General features: G+C 40.3%; 1 protein-coding gene across 8 annotated transcripts in view; it reads right to left on the bottom strand.

Moving 5' to 3' along the window:
- LOC144005144 (putative uncharacterized protein MYH16) overlaps window positions 1–19,028 on the bottom strand; it is a 29,901-nt gene extending 10,873 nt beyond the window's left edge. The window contains exons 1-7 of one of the 8 annotated variants that reach the window (XM_077503119.1): window positions 18,796–19,028; window positions 15,327–15,506; window positions 9,680–9,886; window positions 7,882–7,968; window positions 6,604–6,749; window positions 5,041–5,131; window positions 1,503–1,559 (exon numbers count right to left, since the gene is read on the bottom strand). In XM_077503119.1, coding sequence (XP_077359245.1) covers window positions 1,503–1,559; window positions 5,041–5,131; window positions 6,604–6,749; window positions 7,882–7,968; window positions 9,680–9,886; window positions 15,327–15,506; window positions 18,796–18,867 — 840 coding nt within the window. In that variant the 5' untranslated portion in view covers window positions 18,868–19,028. The other 7 variants (XM_077503117.1, XM_077503120.1, XM_077503126.1 and 4 more) reach the window with 7 other exon arrangements.
- Window positions 19,029–19,518: the final 490 nt, after the last annotated feature.

Below are 19,518 nucleotides of genomic sequence, written 5' to 3'. Positions count from 1 at the left end.
CATCCCCGAGGGCACAAGCTCATTCTATTCAACTCGCAGGTGAAATACGGACTTTTTTTCTGCTGCCGGAACACGTCAATAATTCCTCTTAAGTCTTAAGAGGGGCTGCAAGTGTTGCATGGCTTAACTCATTCACTGCCATTGACGACAATAGACGTCAAAGATTCTTTTTTAATTGGATTGGCAGTGAAGGAGTTAAATACGCACGTCCTCGAAGAGCAACTCACGCCAAACAACAAGCGCTTAATCGGCCCACCTTGGTCGATTGGCTTTACAGGAACCAGGCCACCGAGCTTTAGGCTTTTTGTTTTTTTTCCACCGAATAGCTAAAAAGGATTTCATAGGCAAAAAAAAAAAAAGGATGATAAGAAACAGATGATCCAACGTGTGCATGTCTTCCATAGATGCGTTTCCCCAACGATACGTTTACAAGTCGTCGACACACTTTGAAACGAGACATCGGAGCCTATTTTGGGAAGCAGCGAAAATTGCGACCAGACGTTTCGGTTTAAATCGTTAAATCGAGACGGTTCCGTTTGAACCTCGCGGCTCAAGTCACGGCACATTTCGCCAGCCCCATCGTTTTTGTTTTGCACAGTTCCCGTCCCGGTGTCCCCATTTTTTAGTCTTCGTCCATCAATCGCACAGTTGTCATAGCGATTCGTACGACAAACCGATTAAAAAGGAATTGAAGCGTTATATTCTTTCGTATTGACTTTCACATTCATGTCTGCATTCTCATCCGCATCTAATCGTGAGCAGGCGTCCTATTTTTTTTTTTTTTTTTTTTTGGCACACCAGATCTCGAACCACTTCCTGCTTCCGTGTCTTGGAATGACGGGAAATGTTCTACCAGACCGAATACGAACGTGTTTCTTGCGGTGCGTTTCCAAACAGGTAAACAACACAGTCAGCATTCAATAGCTGCCGGGACCAAAAAAAGAAAAAAAAAGTTGGATAATAGCGTGTATTGCCTCGTTTAGCGCTCTTGAACTGTCAAGCAAGATTACAAGCACTGGGCAACTGATTGACGAGCAATTAAATATGATGTGAGATGACCAACAGTCCATTTTGGGCAAGTAACAAATTTGAAACTTTTCATAATCATCGTTAAGATTCATGCAGCAGTCACTTGGATGACTTCAAAAAGAAAACGGATTTTCTTTTTTTTACAGAATGTTGATGAAGATAATTTTCTTGGCTCGGGCAGAAAGAGCGGAACGGCTCGAAATCTGTGACAGGTTCCCATGTCTGTTCATCAGAACACAAAGTCTTTTGTTATTGTGACAGGTGCAGATAGTTTGGAGTGAGCATCGCTCTTCTTCATCGTTTCCATCTTGTTGACCCACAAATATCTTCCGGCCCCCACCGGACCGGACTAAAAATCCCTTCAGCTGAGCTCGGCGCAATCCCGAGACGCTTCTGATCCGCCTCTCGCACATCTGCTCTTTGTTTCATTTGGGGAGAAGAGCGTTGCGATGGTAAACAGTCGCGTGTCGTACCTTTGCTCTTGTGGCCCGTTCAGATTCCAGCTCCTCCTCCAGCTCCTCAATGCGGGCCTAAAACACACACAGAGTCGGACTGGATTGGAGTAAAAGAAAAAAAAAAAAAAGATGTACAACTAGAAGACGATGAGACGTTTTTGTGTTATCTTGCGCATATCTGGGAACGTCACCCCGGCGGATCGTTTGCTATTTCGGGCCAGTTCTTGTGTGGTCACTCGCTCGCTCGGGTTCCGACAATCGGCTGCGCCTCTGGAATTTCCTCAGGTAGCAATTTAGAGCAAGAATGTCTGCCGCCACAGTCGTTGTCGGGATTGTGACCAAAGGTCGACCATGTCCGCTTTGGGAGCCGCTCCTGAGGAATTTGTCTGATTTATTTTTTGTCCTTTTGCATTCACCAGTCAGTGGAGATATTGAAGGACACTTTACAAAGCACTAAGGATTTTATTTTTTTTTTCAAGCACTAAGGAATCTTATAGCATGACAGTACTTTTCTTTTCACCATTTAGGTTCAATTTGATCAATTCAGTAAAACAGCCGAGAGCGAACGGGATTGCGAAATGTGAAAATGGCGGCGAGCGAATGAGTTCATGGTTTTTTTTGCGCTATTGTCATGTTATTAGATAGATATTGATTGTGAACTGCAGTTTTGTACCTGAACGATTTCAATTAACGAATGTTCAGTCTTGTCTTTTCTTTTACATGCTGAACTTGAAAAAAAAAAAAAAAGACTCATATTTACAGTTTTTCAGGAGGCTATTTTCATAACATATGTATTAAACGGCATATATAAGCATAAAACCCACAGAGATGAAGTTTTATTAGCCCCCCATCGCTGCAACCCACAAATGTGCACAATTAGCAAATTGCGTTACTGCATTCAATAAAGTCAAAATGACGGATTGGCAATAAATCATCTGCAAAACACGAGCGCTGTCAACAAAGCCAAAGCTGCGTTTTGTTTTACTAATAGGAATAAATTGGCATTTCCTCCCCCGGGAGTTCGTCCCTCCATGTTGTTGTGCTATCTGCAACTTGGATGCATGTCATATTGTCGGGAAATCTGTCTGACGTGGACGTGCAGCCTGAGGCCAGTCACACAACAACAACAGGTGAAAGACATTCAACTTGCTCCTCACAGCGCCAGAAAATCTCAAAAGGCATTTTAGCGCAAAATAAACACAGTACAGGTGAAGAATATTAAGGACATTTTAGGAGTTAATGCAAATCTTGTTTTGTAGTTTCTTGAAGTTCAAGTCCAGATTTGGAAAATAATTTAGAAAAAAGAAAATCGTATTGAACTCACATGCCAGCGAAGAACGTCTGCAGAGAGAACGGCCATGTTTCCGCAGCAGCTTGACTGACCGACTTGTCTCACTCACTCACTCACGAATGCACACGCAAACCGCTGAGCCCGCTTTCTCTCCACACCCCTTTTGCACAGTGCACGCTTTCCTTTTTCTCAGACACGCGCAACACTCTGTTTCTTGTTGTTACATTTCTACTTTCCTAAACCTCAAAATAAACAATTGTGGCATCCAGAGAACACAAACGGCGTCAATACATACAATTTAAATGAGTTACTATGTTTAAGATTTTGTCACTCATTAGAAGACTTTTGAACAAAATGGGCAACACCAGTGTTGAAAACGCTTGATGCATTTGATCTCACTATCGGAAAAGATGAAAAATTGGCCATGAATTAGAATCCGATGTGGCCTGTGGAGCGAAAGTCTCTTCTGCCGTGTCTGATGGGGATTGTCGGCAGGCGTGGGCAGTTCTATTTTTTCCCCCCCGAGTGGATCAAAGGGGAAAACAGAAGCCAAACAACTGCGAGCAACGCTCGGCGATCATCAACATCAACGGCGAGCCCGGCGGACGAGAGAAGCTCGTCATGCTGTCCGCACATGCTCAAGTCCTCGGCAGGCGCTTGCTGGAATTTGACCACTTTGTTCTTTTTTTTAAATGTCTTCAGATGGCAGCGTGGGGATTGTAAAAGTCCTCTTGCGGCCGTTTGCCGGGCTCGAGACATCAGCGGGGCGGCAACAGGTTCTCTTGACCTGCTCGAAGAAGCATTTTTGCCGGAGATGTGAAAAAAAAAAACGATAAGATGCCAATTTGAAGAAGTGGATAAATGAGATCATCGATTTGAAAAAAAAAATGGTGTTGACTTTTAATCGTCTCTAAAACGTGGGTGATTTTGGGTTCCACTTTGCGGCAGTTGAATCGGAGATGTTGTATTTTTTTAACCGCATTTTTTGAAAGCAAAGAGCCTTTGGGATGAGAAGAAAGTTCATTTTCTCAAGACTGCAATGACCCTCGCTAACCGAACTGCTTTACAACCACATAATAAAAGCGCTATGAGCCAATATTGCTGTGAAGAAAGAGCTTTGAAAAATTGAGGCATGTAATCTGGATGACATTCTCTCAACATTCAATGACGGGATTACTGAACACTTACAGTGCTGTTTTGCAAATTGCCATGAAAAACACTTACAAAAAAATAGATCCCAAATCTAGGGTTGGGACTTATTAACTCATTTGCTCCCAATAACGTGTAAATCCGTTTTTTTTTTAATGTTCTAAGTGTCCCAAAGACGTATTTGTACGTTTTTTTTGTTTTTTGTTTTTATGCTAGAGCAGACAGAAGGCTTTGATGCAGCCTCTCAACTGCAAAGAAGAGAACATGCAAAATGTTTGGATGTGTCCAGATGATGTGGATTGAGTTGACCTGTTATATATGAACGCTTTTAATGCGCAAAAAAAAAAAAAAAAAAAGAAGCACTTTTGAAAAACACATCTATCTGCCCTAATAATATGAGCAAAAGTAAAGCATTTCTATAACTAGAATTTCTATCGGTGTGGTTTGGCAAGATATCTGACAACAAATCCAAATTGCAGGTCTTAACAAAGGAAGCAAATTGCCGCTTCCCCTTTCACGAGTTTCCACCGCTGTCGGGAAGTCGTAGATGCTTATCGCTTTGAGTTTGTGTTTGAACCTTCCCCAGACGTGACTGGATCTGTGAAATGAGGCCGGCAGCTCCGTTGAAAAGCAGGAATGCAACACTTAACCGCTCTTGTAAACCAGAGCTGCGGCGTTGCCTTTGCTCAAACGGGCCTCCAGCTACGAACCGGCTAAAAGCGAAGCTTCAAATTACACTCGCTTGTATGTGCAATTGTGACTGACGACAGTCTGTTGTTGTTTTTTTGTGGGTAAAACTGCAATGAAGCCATATTTTTACAAATATTGTTTTCTGTCATTCTCAATTAAGCCTCATGAAGGGCAATTGCAAGACTTTCTGTTTTAGTTAAATGTTAAGGAAAATATAATCATGGTAATTGAATTGCATGGACAAAATCAAATAGAAATGACCCCAAATGTTTGAATTTGCTTCTTCCATGTATTCCTCAAATTAAAAGAAAATGTGCATAAATACAAAACTCAAATTTTTTTTATTTTTTTTTTAAGAAAATAAGACTTTATAAATAAATAAATAAATAAGATTTTTTTTTTAAATAATACAGAACGTAATCCTACCTGCAGTTCTTTGCTCTTCTTCTGCAGTCCATTACTGAGGGCTTCTTCAGCTTCAAGTTTGGAGCGAGTACTGTTTATCTCCATGTCCAACCTATGTTGGAAAAAAAAAAAAAAAAAAAAAAAAATCAAGTCATCATTCAAAAGTACAGACACATAATCCAAAAAAGAGATAGACAAATGCAAGTTTTATAAGAGTCTGGTTGTACAGAGTCACAGATAAAATATTCCAAGTAACTGCATCTTTAATTAACCGGTGTGACGCACAAATTACCGCTACGAAGTGGTGATCCATCAATGTGTTCAAATATTTTTTGTTTCTTTAATTGTATTTTTAATCAACCTGTCATTGGTTTTAGCTGCTCTTTTCTTGTGTTCCTTACGTTTCAATCCATCAACTCCATCAACATTCTGCATTTCATCTGGGTCACGGCACCAGCGTCTCATTTGCGTGATGACATGCCGAATTTAACGTCTTCATTTAACAGGTTTTTTTGGGGGGGGTGATTTTTTTATTTTATTTTTTTTTAAATCCTTGCTACATCGTACCTTTGCTTAATTTAATGTTATGAGGACATCTTCAACATTTTTTGATCCACTGCAAACTCATATCGTCCTCTTTTTCTAATGACTTATAATTACTTGCGTAATTTAAAATGAAAAGGAAAAAAAAATGACCCCAGTAGTTTGACATGAACAAATATTCTGAATGCACAAAAGGTTGAAGAGAGTGCACATATTTTTCCGTCATAATATAATCGTGCAAAAATGTACACAGACACACGCAATGCCAATAAAATGGAAGAAATATGAAATGAGTGACAGCTTTCCTATTAACTTAAGTCATGGACTGTTTGAAAAATCTCGTATCTTAGCAACAGAGTGACGCATTCACTTTTATTAATGATCGTGGTGACAGAGAATCTTTTCACAAAATGACCGGCGGGTTGAAACGTTCGAATGCAGATTAAAGTGCTCATTGGTGCGCACGGAGCGTGTCAGAGTAAAAAAAAAAAAAACTGTATTATGACAGTTGTTACTCTGGATGACTGTTTGCTCTTATTAGTGAGTGCTTGTGGGTGGATAATGAAGCTCTAAAGAGGAGACATCTTCAAGCATGTCAGAGTTTAAGCATTCATGCTTCACGAGTGCTTCATTATTAAGATGTTTTGTCTGGTTTGGAAATATTTTCAAAATGAATATAGCCTACAGTATGTCACACTATGGCAGTCCTCACTTCTATGGAATAATACATTACATTACATTCATACAATAATACATATCATTTCTGGTGCACCTGACTGCCAACTGCACTTGGACTTTAGTCAGACTTATTTAGGATCATTTGGTCTTGGTGACGTCTCTGCTGAATCTTATTTTCAATCTTGTTACTTGTTTACCCAAATATGTCATCACCAGTGAGGATATTAATTAATACACGTCACGGTACTTCGCCAAAGCACAACTTTCTATAGAAAAAAATGAAATAAAAAATGAGCACCAACTTGCACATCCAAACAAGATGAATTGTGCATTCAAGATCACGAGCGCAAATCGAAATCTCACCTTTTGATGATCTCTTCTGGACCGTTCCTCGTCTTGTCCGCCCCTTCCACATTCTCCTGAGTGGACAAGTTGTCACTTTCCACCGTCTTGCTGTTCTTCTCCAGCTCCGCACGCTGATGGCGCTCCTGCTCCAGCTGATACTCCAGCTTCGGACAAAAACAAACCATACTATTGTACGCGCACTTTGATTATCAATTAGTTGCTGGTGAGTGTTGGACTCCGCCAAGGCTGCTCTTGGTCACCAATTCAAATACGTTCAGAACCTTTGTGGACATCATAGCTGGGCGCAACCAAGCCATTGAGCCGTGACTGTCGACTCTCGCTTGAGCAGCTCACACGCGAGTGTGAAGAGGTTGGGGATGAGAATCACAAAGTTTGAATTTATAGTGATGGGCATTACAGGTTTTTTTTTTTTAGGTGAACTGAATCACTAGAATCAGTTGATTTAAAAGAACCGTTCGAAAGATTCGTTCACCGAATCGTCACTCGTGGCAAGACTACAATCACTCACTCACTGAACTGGTATGGCAGCACGTTCACTCAATGAATCGTACGCGAACGGGAAATGGAGGTAGTGTAGTGATTAGAACATAATTCACCCACGGAACGTTGGGACGAAGGGGGAGTTTGTTGGGATGAAAGGATGAAAGGATAAAAGAACAAAATGTTGGTAGGTCTGTGAGCCTCGCGCAGAGTGAGTTGTTGTTGCTGTTAAACGATGAGAAGCTGATATCAATAAACCGCCGGTCTTTGGCTCCTGACTTCAACACTCTGCCTCCGACTCCCGTCACTGCTCGCTACAATAGCACGTTCACCCACTGACTCGTTCATTCGCTGATTCGTTCCTGAACCGGAAACGGCAACACGTTCACACCCACTGACTCGTTCACTCACTGATCCGTTCACGTCTTCGTGAAGCTTCCTCGGTGACTCGTTCCTGAACACCAATGGTGAGGCTGCATGTGTAGTAAAATCCCGCCCACGTCTGACGCTAGCTTCTGATTGGTCGTTCGCGAAGACATGAGCGTGGCTGCGCACAAATGAACTGAGAAGAGAACGAATCACTTCAAGAAGTGAGCCGTTCACTCACGTTCACTGAAAAGATTCGTTCTTTTTCACGAAGGCTGAATGGACGTCGTTGAATCAATTTGAATCAGATTGACGAACTCTCTTAAACTAATCTTTGGTTGAGGCCATATGTACTTCAAAGTATGTATGGCGTATGTAAAGACAATGAAGTCATCATTTTAGATGAATCTTAAATCTGTAAGGACTCACGTCTTCTATTTGCTTGCGTAGTTGGATTTTCTCTTGGGTTAACAGATCCACCTTCTCCTCCTCACTGTGCAGGTCCTCCATAGCTTGCTACAAGTGGGACAAGAAAAGACGATAATGAAAAGAATGCATGCAATGAATTGATTTCAGATGATTTGATGGAATATTTATGAACAAAATACAAATGACATCTGCCACACATATCCGCAGAGCTCAAAATATTTCACGAGATTTGCATTCTGTCATCTGCACCACAACTTAGACCTCCTTTTTGCAGTTGAACGTTTCGTCAACTTTCAGCCAGCGATTTTCCAGCGTGCTAACGGCATGAAAGGGGAAATGCCTTCGGTCCGCCGGAAAGCTCAGCAAATTCCCAAACACGCTAAACGTGACTTGCACCGGCACGAAAATCAAAATGTGCAAATTTTCCATGCAATGAAAAAAAGGAACTCAATAATATCTGATGGCTTTGTTTTCCTCTTCATCTCATTATACTTTATTGATTTTAGAAAAAGTAATGAAAACTATAAACATGGCCATACCATTTTTTTTTTTTTTTTTGCCCCAGAGCTTGATGTCGGTTGTCCAAAAAGTGTCTGGTTACACTCTCTAATTCTTTGACCACACAGGAGTGCAATTAGCCAAGAAAAACATCATCTTGCGGACGTGTCTCCAAATCTAACCTCTTCAACTCACTAAAGGCCTTTTCAAATTAACTGTGGAAAATTTGCGCAGGCTTTTAATATGCGCCATGCAGTAAGTTTTTCCATCAGCATGAAGTGACGTCGGAGGCCCTGCTGCATTCTTTGGACATTCTTGGACAAAGATAGAATCTTAATCCTTCATTCCACCTCGGTGAAAAAAAAGACATTTAAGGTTTAGTTCGGGACTGAAATGGACTTTGAACAATGAACGAGATTAACCTGTCCTGTTGAAATGTCCAAGCGGTGATCAGCTGTGAGGATTTCATATATGGCTGCAAGTTAGGTAGGAACAAAAGGTACAAAGAACGCACTACTCATTATTGTACTTGAAGGTAAATATATATTAAATACGAGGGGTGTGAATTGCCTCGTACCTGACGATTCGATTCGTATCACGATTCATAGGTCACAATTCGATTTGATACCGATTCATCGTTGTGATATTTTTTTACTCAAATTTAGAAAATACTCATCAGTAAACTTGTACAAGTACACTGTGAGATTTGTATGGAAATGTATTATTTATTGATCTGAAATTGTATTTAACAAACAGGTTGTAATCTGTTTCTTGTTTGAACAGCATTGAAATAAAATAGGACATAAATCTAACCCCTAAGTTGAATATTTTTCCATAAAAATGGATGTTTAAAAATCGATTCAGCTGCCTATAGAATCGATTTGAAAATTGCGCTCTGTAATATTGCAATATATTGCGGAATTGATTTTTTTTAACACTCCTATTATATACTATAACAAATTGGCATGAGTTAATTTATACATTTATTTTTATTTTTTTGTAAATTTAGGTTAACTTTAATACATTGAAGTTATTAATGCGAATGGAATATAAACCTAGTAGAAGGGATCTTCAATTAGCGGAGTCTCGAGTTCAAAGCAAATGTGGTGACGCAGCATGTAGCTGCTGTGCTGCCAAAAGAAGTTAGCCACAAGTGGAAATGCTTTTAAATTTTCTTATCTATCAAATGTATCAATCCAGATTCTGCTCAAGGATGTTCATATTCAACTTTGCCTACTGTATAAAATGACATTCTTGCGCAATCTGCGCCAAAATGGTCGCCGTGGAAACGACGCTCTACCTCTTTATCCCGCTCGCACGCGATAAGGGCGCCCTCCAACTGGTCCAGGTCTTGCCTGAGGCTGTTACACTCTTCCTCCATCCCGTCTCCGTGGAGGACCAGCTGAGTCGATCGGGCCGAGAGGCCGGAGAGTCGTCGCTGCAGCTCACGTTGCGTCTTCTCCAGCCGGACGCGGTGCGGTTCTGGCACGCGGGCCGTGTCCTGCTCCTGGAGTTTAAGCGCGCGCAGTTACTGAAGGCGAACACCACGAACAGGTGGACGACACAGCCAAGAGTCGCTAACAGCGGAAACGGACATCGTTACACGCCGCGACGACGACATCGGCTGGCGTGTGACGACTCGACTCTTCGATGCCATCAGGCTGTGGCACTCAGTGATCCTCATTCAAAAATACAAGTTGTATGACCACGGATATAAAAATATAGTCACTGATTTTTACACTTCAATGTTGACTTTCTTCTGAGTTGATGCTATCTTTAACTCGCTGTTCACAGTGGACTCACCAATTTAACAGCTTTGAAAAGGAAGAAAGAAAAAAAAAAGAAAGAATCTGACACATACTGTATAAGGTCCAAAAGTCAAATAAGATTCCAAATTCTTTTCAATGAAGTAGCTAAAATCTGTTTAAGCTGTGAGATGTCTGACTTTCGGCCAAAAGTGTGAATAAACCAGGAGAACATGACAAGAAGTTTTTAATTCAACTCATGTCAGTAATTTATCACTAAAGTCGTATTCATCAAAGCTAATGTTTCAAGTTTTTGAAAGTTTTTCTCTTATACTTGTAACTCGTTTACACAATTAGCTATGTTGAAAGCTTTGCTCAAAATAGACCGTTGAAATTCCAACATTGTATATTCGGGTTGGTAAAATCGGAACAAACCCAAAGTTGATGAACATCCTGAAAAGGTCCTTTGAATTAAAGGATTGTTACACAAAATTGAAAGACATCTTTGTTTGGCATATGGCAATAAAAGAATGTTTGATGAAGAACAAGTTCGAAGATGGCATTTGAATGATTTAAAAAAAGTAAGTAAATGTGATGCAATTGCTAGAATCCATTCTGGTAAAAAGCCACTCGGAAGTCTTACATAAATTAAAGAGCCAAAGGGGAAAAAAAAAATCTTACCACAAAATGTGCGGCAAAACGTGCGTTCCTCCCCGCAGAAAGAAGAAATCCTTCCCTTTGTTAGTCTAATCTCTCCTTAATATAGCTCTGCTACAAAGATCAACAGAGTGACGTGACGAGTTGACCTGATAGACGAGTTTGGCTTTATGGTCAGCAGCAAGCATCCATAACAGGAGTGAAAAGATCTCATTGTCAAGGCCGCTCGGGTTTATATTCATGTCTTACCAACAAGTCATCATCGGCACGGCATCTGCTAGAGGAAAACAGTACGCCGATATGCGGACATTTGCAACGTTACCGCACAACCGATTTTCCATGGCCAGTTTTTTTTCCCATAAAAGTACTTGTTCTGTGCCCTGTCGGCTTTTCTACATGGCTGCTCCCCAACTTCTATTATTAGAAAATGATATGAAAGGCTAAAAGGTGCCTGCAAAACTTACTAGCAGAAGGCTCCAGGGCTCTTATCTCTTAAGTGTGAACCCATTTATGGAAAATGAATCACGAGCTTTTTAAACCGTCTTTTGTTTACCTCCTGCTGGACCAGTTATGAGCTGGAATCATATTCATGATATCCAGTGAGTATCAAAGAAATCCTTTTTTCTTTTTTTTTTAGTGGCAACATTTGAAGGACCACCAACATTATCATATCAACCATATTGTGAAATCAACTTCACACAGCCTCTTGGAAAATATTGATATCTACTGAATCACAATGATTGTTATTAACTCGAGGTGTCAAAATTAGTGCATTAATTTTGAGTTCATTTAAAGTTCCTTTCATGCCACTAATTTTTTTAATGCCCTTTACTTGGAAAGTAACAATTCCACTCACAACGCAGCAAACATATCCAGTCAAATTTAGCAGTAATACATTTATTAATAATGCATATATTTGTAGAGACTGGGGTCAAGTTTTAAAAAAATGTGCAGAGTTTCATAAATGACTTCATGTTAAAGATTAGATTGCTCTTATTATGAAAAGAAAAAAAATCACTGAACTGTCACCATTATCTTAAAAAAATGCAATTATGCCATCTAGTGGCAGAAATATGACCAACAAAAATCAATATCACACACTTTTTTTTTCCCCCACTACATCTTTTTAATTTTAACTCAATTTTATGAATGAATGAAATTGCTGTATCAATGGCTAAAAGATGCAGTCATATTTCTATTAGATTTATTATTTTTTTGAGTATGATAACTTAAAAAAATGTTTCCTTGTTCATTTAGAAGATAAATAATAGTTGCGATTAATCATGAGTTAACTATTGAAGTCATGCGATTAATTCCGATTAAAAACTTGAATGGCCTGACAGCCCTATTATTAACATTTACCTACAGTTTGTAATCTGTTCTCCAATGTGGTGCTAAAGTCATCCCAGTCCAGTTCATCAGGTTCTGGTTCAGTTCCGGGCTCAGATTGGCTCCTTTTGGTCTCTTCTGCATCAGCGAAGACGATGCGGTGATGATGCTGAGCACACCTTGCAGACATCCTTTTAGACAGAAGCAACTTCCTCTTGTTGATACACGAATCTCTGCTTCGCAAGGCTGCTCTTGTTGTTCCAGGTGGATTTTGGCAAGAAAGAACAATAATTCACTCACTGATGTTGGTCCAGTTAGATGGTACTCTTCAGCTGGTCTCTGCGCCTATTTGTTGCTACTGCTCAGTCGTCTTTGTCAAATCTTCAGCCGTTTCTCAGGCGTTATTATAAAAGGTCTTCGGATGTCATCTAAACATGCCCCTCATATGTTTAGCCAGCTTGTTGCCATGAAAAAAAAAAACAAGACCACCTCTGTCGAGCATGACGTCATTATGACGACAGGTGAGTCGAAAGTATTTTGCGTTGGATTGTTCTGTCATGGAAATAAATCGCTTGACCTCTTTGAAAGCACACTACACGACAAAATGGCAAAAAACCCAGAGTGAAAAATGCCCAAAAGTCCATCCTCCTCTCAGACTTCATTAAAACGGACATAAATGTCTCGTGCACTCGCACCCACGTGGCCTCCCGCGATGCCACGACGTTCCCCTTGGCAGAACACTGAGGGCCTTTTGTGCCTTGCGCACTGTGGATACAAACAAAACATTTGACGGGAGATTCATGAAATGTGTTGTGTTTGCATGATAAATGATCTACTTTATTTCTACTTCATGTACATTGTGGTCTTTGGAAAAACAAGACAACAAGGCACTAAACTGTCACGACCCAGAGTGAGTTCCACTACAATAGAACAAAGCAATAATACTTTCTACAGTGGGAAAACAACAACTTTTTTCTCTAGTACATCAGGTTTGTAATAATAATAATAATAATAATAATAATAATAATAATAGGAAGTGGGCAAAGCCGTTTTTTTTTTTTTTTTTTTTTCACAGAATGAATTATTTCAATAACAGTTTTCTATGACTCTGCTTACACAACTTTTACATTTTTTGACATGGAAATATAATTTCTACCCAAAACAGTGGCTGAACTGGTTAGTTATGTAGGACTGTAATTGTTAAAAGTAACCTTGTCTGATCAAACATAACTTTTGAAACGGCAAAAAAAAAAAAAGAGAAAAAAAAAAAGGCAATTAACAGTGAAGAGAATTTGAAGGTCTGAACTAAGTATTATAAAATCTGCCACAAGGGGGTATGAAGTAAAATAAATAAAATAATCCAATTTTATTTTATTTTTTTACTTTACAAAATCATCTCACGTGCCGGATTAAACTCCTTTGCGGTCGTGATCCGGGCCAGATGTTTGACACCCCTGATCTCAACCTTTTTTCCGAAACCAAGTCTTCATGTTTGACATTCAAGTGTAATTAGTAAGTAGCACAATTATCAAGCTCCTATTTTTTATATATATGTAGGCTACATGGCGGGGCACAGAGAAACCATGTGAGGAAAAGCATTCAGTTAAAATGGTTGAGGGAAAAGAGATTCTCTGCCATTTGCGAGAAGACTCAGTCAGCTACCAAAATAAAAGGGGGAAAAATAATAACTCACATTGAGACATCCATTCACATGTGAGGGCACCATTGAGCTCACTCATTTTGACTTGTCAAGCAACCCTCACCTCCAACTTCAACTGAATCACATCGAACGACATACGATTTCTGCTACACTAAATGAATATTGTGACAAAACGCTGACGTCTACTCAACTTGAAAAATCAAAATGCCGGTAATTAGAGCTAAGGGCACATCCACTGCAGGCGCCATTTTAGTTTATGATTTCTCTTCACTGATAAGATATCTAAACAATTGATGGCATTCTTAGTAGATTTCTCAGGCAGCCCACCACGGCCGAAACTAACATAAGCAACCATACAACAATGGTGGTGCTGTGCAAATACGAACATGCTGAAACGTGTTTTTACGGATGGGGGGTGTCAGTTGACTTGGGAAGTCTGAATGTCATCTCGGGAACTACATGGGTAAAAAAAAAAAAAAAAAAAAAACATTTCATAAATTACACTGGATAATTTGTGCAAGTTCTCCCCTTCAAAATGTAGGCACATTGAGGTCAAATTCTTTTAACATCTGAATAGGAGCCAACATATTCACATTTCAGATAGTATTTACATACGATACGTTCATAATTCAGTGAACAAATCATGCTGAATAACTCTGCTCAGTTCCAGATTTTTAATGTTAAAAACCAGACCGTTGTCTATATATGTGAAAGACAAGCAATGGTGAGAGAAGATGGAAAATCAATCAGGGCCATTGCAAAAAAAAAATAAAAAAAATTGTCCACAGCCAATAAAAACCACACTCTGAAAAAGTCTTTGAAGCTCTGGCAAATTCTTGGGCCCCATAAGCTAACTTTCAGTGTGTTTTTTGTTTTTTTCCAGCACTCCTTCAAGTACAAACTTGTACTGCATTAACCGTCCCATCTTTCCTAAAACTGCCTCTCATCTGCATCAGTTTTACTCTTCCTGGACATTTTGGGATCACATTTTTATTCATCAATTTGTGGATACGTACAACTGCAATCGTGTGGTGGCGTGTCAATAGCTGGCAGGTAACACGATCAGCTTGCATTGTGGGAAATGTAGTGGTAGTTGATGCTTAATGCATGCTTTAGACTTAATTTGAAGTCAATCAGACTTTTTAAACCCCATGGACCAAATGAAATGTTGATCATAGCACAAAATAAAAAATGCTATTTTACATGTATATATTATGTTTTATTGATTAAAACTAGACGTTTTAGGTTGCCTCAAAAAACAGTTCCTCAAAAAGGACATATAGGAAGTGAGACTTTCCTATTCTGTCCAGAGGCAATTATTCATTTGATCTTTGCCAAACGTGGCGTTAGCCATGCCTCACTTGTCGTTCTTCTTCCCTTGCAAGTCTTGTGTCCCTCACTTTCCCTCCTCCAAAAGCCACTACGGATTGATCTTTTCTGCACATGCGAAATTGAGACATCTGGAGTCTAATGATGACCCTGTTGGAATTTCCTTAAGGACGACAAATTCAGCCCTATTTGAAAAGGGGCACAATTCAGAAGAGAAGCAGACTCACGGTGCGATATTTGGAGGCGGCGTCATCCTTTTCCCTGTCAAGCTGCGAGTTGCCATCCTGGAGCTCGCGAGCCATCAAAACGAGCCGCTCGTTCTGCTCCTTGGTTCTTCTCAACTCCTCTCTCTCTTCCATCTCTTCCGCTGGCGTGTGGACGCTCGGCTGCAACGTCAAGGGCCCCACCTGCGAGTAAACACTCAAAACATCACTCACAATTTCATATGAATATGTTCCACCTCGTGACATGAACATGACTCGTGCTATCCAAGCGCAATGTTCAACCATCCAACCATTCTGTCAAGAAATATTTTTCCTTTCCAAACTGGCCTGCTACGAGTCCTCGATCACAAAAACATGTTCATTTAAAGGGATACTTGACTTATTTAGCCATTTTTGGCAGTCAAACATGAATATTTTGCCTATAATAAATTTGATATTTTCATGTACAATTAGTACCTTTACAAACACATTGTTGCAACTTGCTGTCGACTGAAAATGACATCACAAGGGCTCATGTAACCAATCACAGCTCAGCTTGTGAATGTCACATGACCAAGCCTAGAAAACAGGTGAGCCGTGATTGGTTACCTGAGCCCTTGTGATGTCATTTTCAGTCGACAGCAAGTTGAAAAAAAAATAGATAGATAGACACTGAGCAAAAGCGGAAGTTTGGCCACCCGCTTCAATGCAATTTGTGGGTGTACCGATCTCCTGCATGGAATCCAGGAAGTCCTTCCGCCATGTTGCCACGAGCCTCTCCCTGTACTTGAATCTAGATGGATTAATGAGGGGAGCCGCTTCGATTGGCTGGGAGTTGGCTGTGTTCCCTGTGGGCAAAACGGCCTCTTCGATCTACCAAAATGTCAAAAGAAATGTCAAAAGAAAGAAAACACCAAGCTAATGCAAGTTCTTTCTAATGCTAATGCAAAAAAAAAAAAAAAAAAAAAAAAAAAAAAAAAAAAAAAAAAAGAGTTCAAGAGAGAAAACGGTGAATGAAAGAAAAGCATAACACGCACTTAGAGGAAAACTTGTTGCTGCTTGAGTCTGGTATCTGTACTTTTGGAAATAAGCTGTCATTATCTGAACCTGGACTTTTTCCCTTTTCACTTTCATAGTCAGTGAGAAATGAGATTGGGATTACACGGATCATCTTCCACATGTGCACGGTGTCAGAATTCACATTTAAGACGTGAACATCACTGAATATGCTGAATATGCGCTGCCTTGTACTTGTAGTACTTCAAATGCACAATATTTACCTGTCAGTGCAGGATTCAGCTTGGAGTTTCGCTATCAGTCTTGGCACCGATGCAAGGAAACGGACGATGAATGTTGCGCGTCAGTGCTTCAATTTTCGCACGATTACGCGGTTCAAGCTTTCTTTGCACTTTTAGGAGACAATGAAAACAAATCAAACAGGGTCTTTGTTGTTGTTGTTCTTGGTGCAATGATTGATGCATATTGGAAAATAGTCTTGTTTGGACACTCCACCTTAAACTCATTTTTAAACTTTTCCATCTGATTGGTGGAACTGTAAAAACAGTTGTCGCCAAAAAAAAAAAAAAAAAAGAGGAAAGTCTTTTCCTCTTGTATGCTTCCAAAATCCAAGAGGATTAATTCCATCTTTCCGTTCTCTCACTTGAGCAGCTGTTTGGCATTGGAGTTTTTCTTCACACCTGCACGGCTGACGAATCAGCGTCATCCAGTCAAATGTTGCACATCAAACAAACACTGAAATAAAGCCACAAAAGTATCTTCCACTAACGTAAATATGTGTTTTGGTTACATTTTACAGCACACTTCACTTCTTCAGACTGTTTCTTCTCTGGCTTGAGGTGAAGGGACTTGCAGGGGCCGAGAGGCGTGGCCCCTGGCTGAACCCGGGGCCCAGGTCAGGACGAACGCTGCCGCCGGCATTGATCACCGAAGCGCGTCACATTTCATGGATAGTCATGCAGTTGACTGGCCGCAGGGTCAAGAATAAATCACATCAACGACTTGATTGTTGGGAAGTCATTATAAAGAAGTTTTTTCTGTTGACGTTATAAAAGCAGTGAGAGCTGCTTATTGTTCTTGTAGGCCTGATTGAAATAGTTGACATTGAATGGGAGGCACTGACTACTTGGGTCAGATAAATTCAATCTGATGAATGTGAATCAGCAAATACTTTTTCATTAGTTGATTTATATGTCGAACACGTATATTCACTAAGAATGCGCTGCGTCCGCGAATAGCGCGAAATATTGCACCACAACTGCACCCGCAGTTACCCACCTATTCACTAGGGGTGTGCTAAAAAAAAATCGATACGGCAATATATCGTTGCGGGCCTCATTACAATACACGTATCGATACGCAGGCGTCAGAATCGATATTGCTCGTTAACTTTAAATAGGCAATTCACGTTTGCCTTTGCAGCTTGCATTGTACCTAAAAAAAATAAATAAAAACCAGCAGCGTCTTTGAAGTTAATTGCCTTCAATTAATGCAAAAAATAGCTCACCAGTAATTGGACACTGTGTCATGATAAGAAAAATGAAAGCAGAGGAAGAATATCAATATTTATTTATTTATAAACTTAACATGGCACGTGTCTCATTGTACTCATTTTCCTATATTTTGTTAAAAAAAACAATGTGGGATACATATGTATCGCGATACGTATCGTATCGTGAGGTTGGCAGCCCTAATATTCACTAAGGATATTGCTTTAATCATATACCGCCACAAATTCTTATTCTTTCTCTTTCTTTTTAAAGACGTATTCGGGCCACGTATAAATATTTATTTTTTAGCGAGCGGGAGCAAATTTGCGAGACAAAATAAGTCGTAAATTTGCGGGTTTAAAAAGTGGCAAATTTGCGAGTTTCTAAAGTGTCAAAACAAAAACTCAAACGTACGAGAAATACACGTCGTGAACTACTTGAATGTTTGCGGCAATAATTTTTGGTTGGATTTTCAAATAAGGAGATCGCAGAGATGAACCATTCTAATATCAGAGAGTCAAGGAAGTTATCTGGCCTCTTTGAAGGAGCATTTTCGACTCTGATTAATTCAGTGTGGCCCTCATGGAAAAGGTGGGCTGCAACGACACAAATCCGCCTGCAAGCTCGAACAATTGACTGTTGTCATCCTTTGAGCCGCAGTTCAGTGTTTGCATTCTTTTGCAGCATATGTGGGTTGGAGAGAGAGAGAGAGAAAATGTTGCCTTTTACTTTAAGAAAAAAACCTTGAATGGATAATATAGAGACCCAAAAAGTTGACGTCTTTTCTCCCAGATGTCCTGCACTGAACAAGACACGCCCCCTCTCTTTGACTTCCGGCCTTCTGCCAGGAGGAGCCATGTTGCCTCCTGATAAGTGACGCAACACGCATGACGACATGGCAGTGGCCAAAATCGACACGCCCAAAGCTGACCGAGCACGTTGGCATTGGCGCTATATAGGAAAGACGATAAGAGTTGGTTTCTTACGTGTGCCAGCGGTCTGATGGTCGGCCGGTACTGACGGAAGTCGGTTTGGATCACGCACACTTTCTTCTCCATCCTCACAGCTCCCAGCAGCACATCCTGTCTTCACTCATCAGGCGTTTGGGAGGAAATGCGCCAAGCGTGTGTTTGTCTTCTTTCTCTGTGCTGTGAAGGAGAATTTGTGTGTGTTGCCAAGAAGGCGAGGCAGAACAGATAGTACGAGAGAGGCTTTGTAAAAGTACGTGTAAGTATGTCATGTCGGCGATCAGACCCTCAGGAGGGATTGTGATGAGTTCAAAAGAAAACACGAACCAACTTGCATGACTCCCGCCTTCGACCTCATCACAATTCACACTACACACATGCACATGCACACATCATGGCTAACAACACAAGAACTAAAAGTGGGAAAAACATTTTCATTCATATGGAAATAAAATAAATACAAAAATGTTTGTAAAAAATAAACTAACAAACGTTGCTTTACATTTACGAAAGTACCGACATCCATCCATCCATTTTCTTAATCACTTACTTTTCTCACAAGGGTCATGGAGGGTTGCTGGAGCCTATCCCAGCCAGCTTCGCGCAGTAGGCGGGACACCCTGGACTGGTCGCCAGCCAATCGCAGGGCACACAGAGACAAACAAACAACCATTGTTTTGTATAAGGGGTTAAATTATTATACAGTATTCAACTTTTGTACACATTTCTCACAGGAAGTGG

This window comes from Festucalex cinctus, chromosome 17 (assembly GCF_051991245.1).
Source record: "Festucalex cinctus isolate MCC-2025b chromosome 17, RoL_Fcin_1.0, whole genome shotgun sequence".
Lineage (NCBI taxonomy): Eukaryota > Metazoa > Chordata > Actinopteri > Syngnathiformes > Syngnathidae > Festucalex > Festucalex cinctus.
The sequence above is the reverse complement of the archived record's forward strand: the minus strand, read 5'-3'. Positions and strand labels throughout refer to the sequence as shown.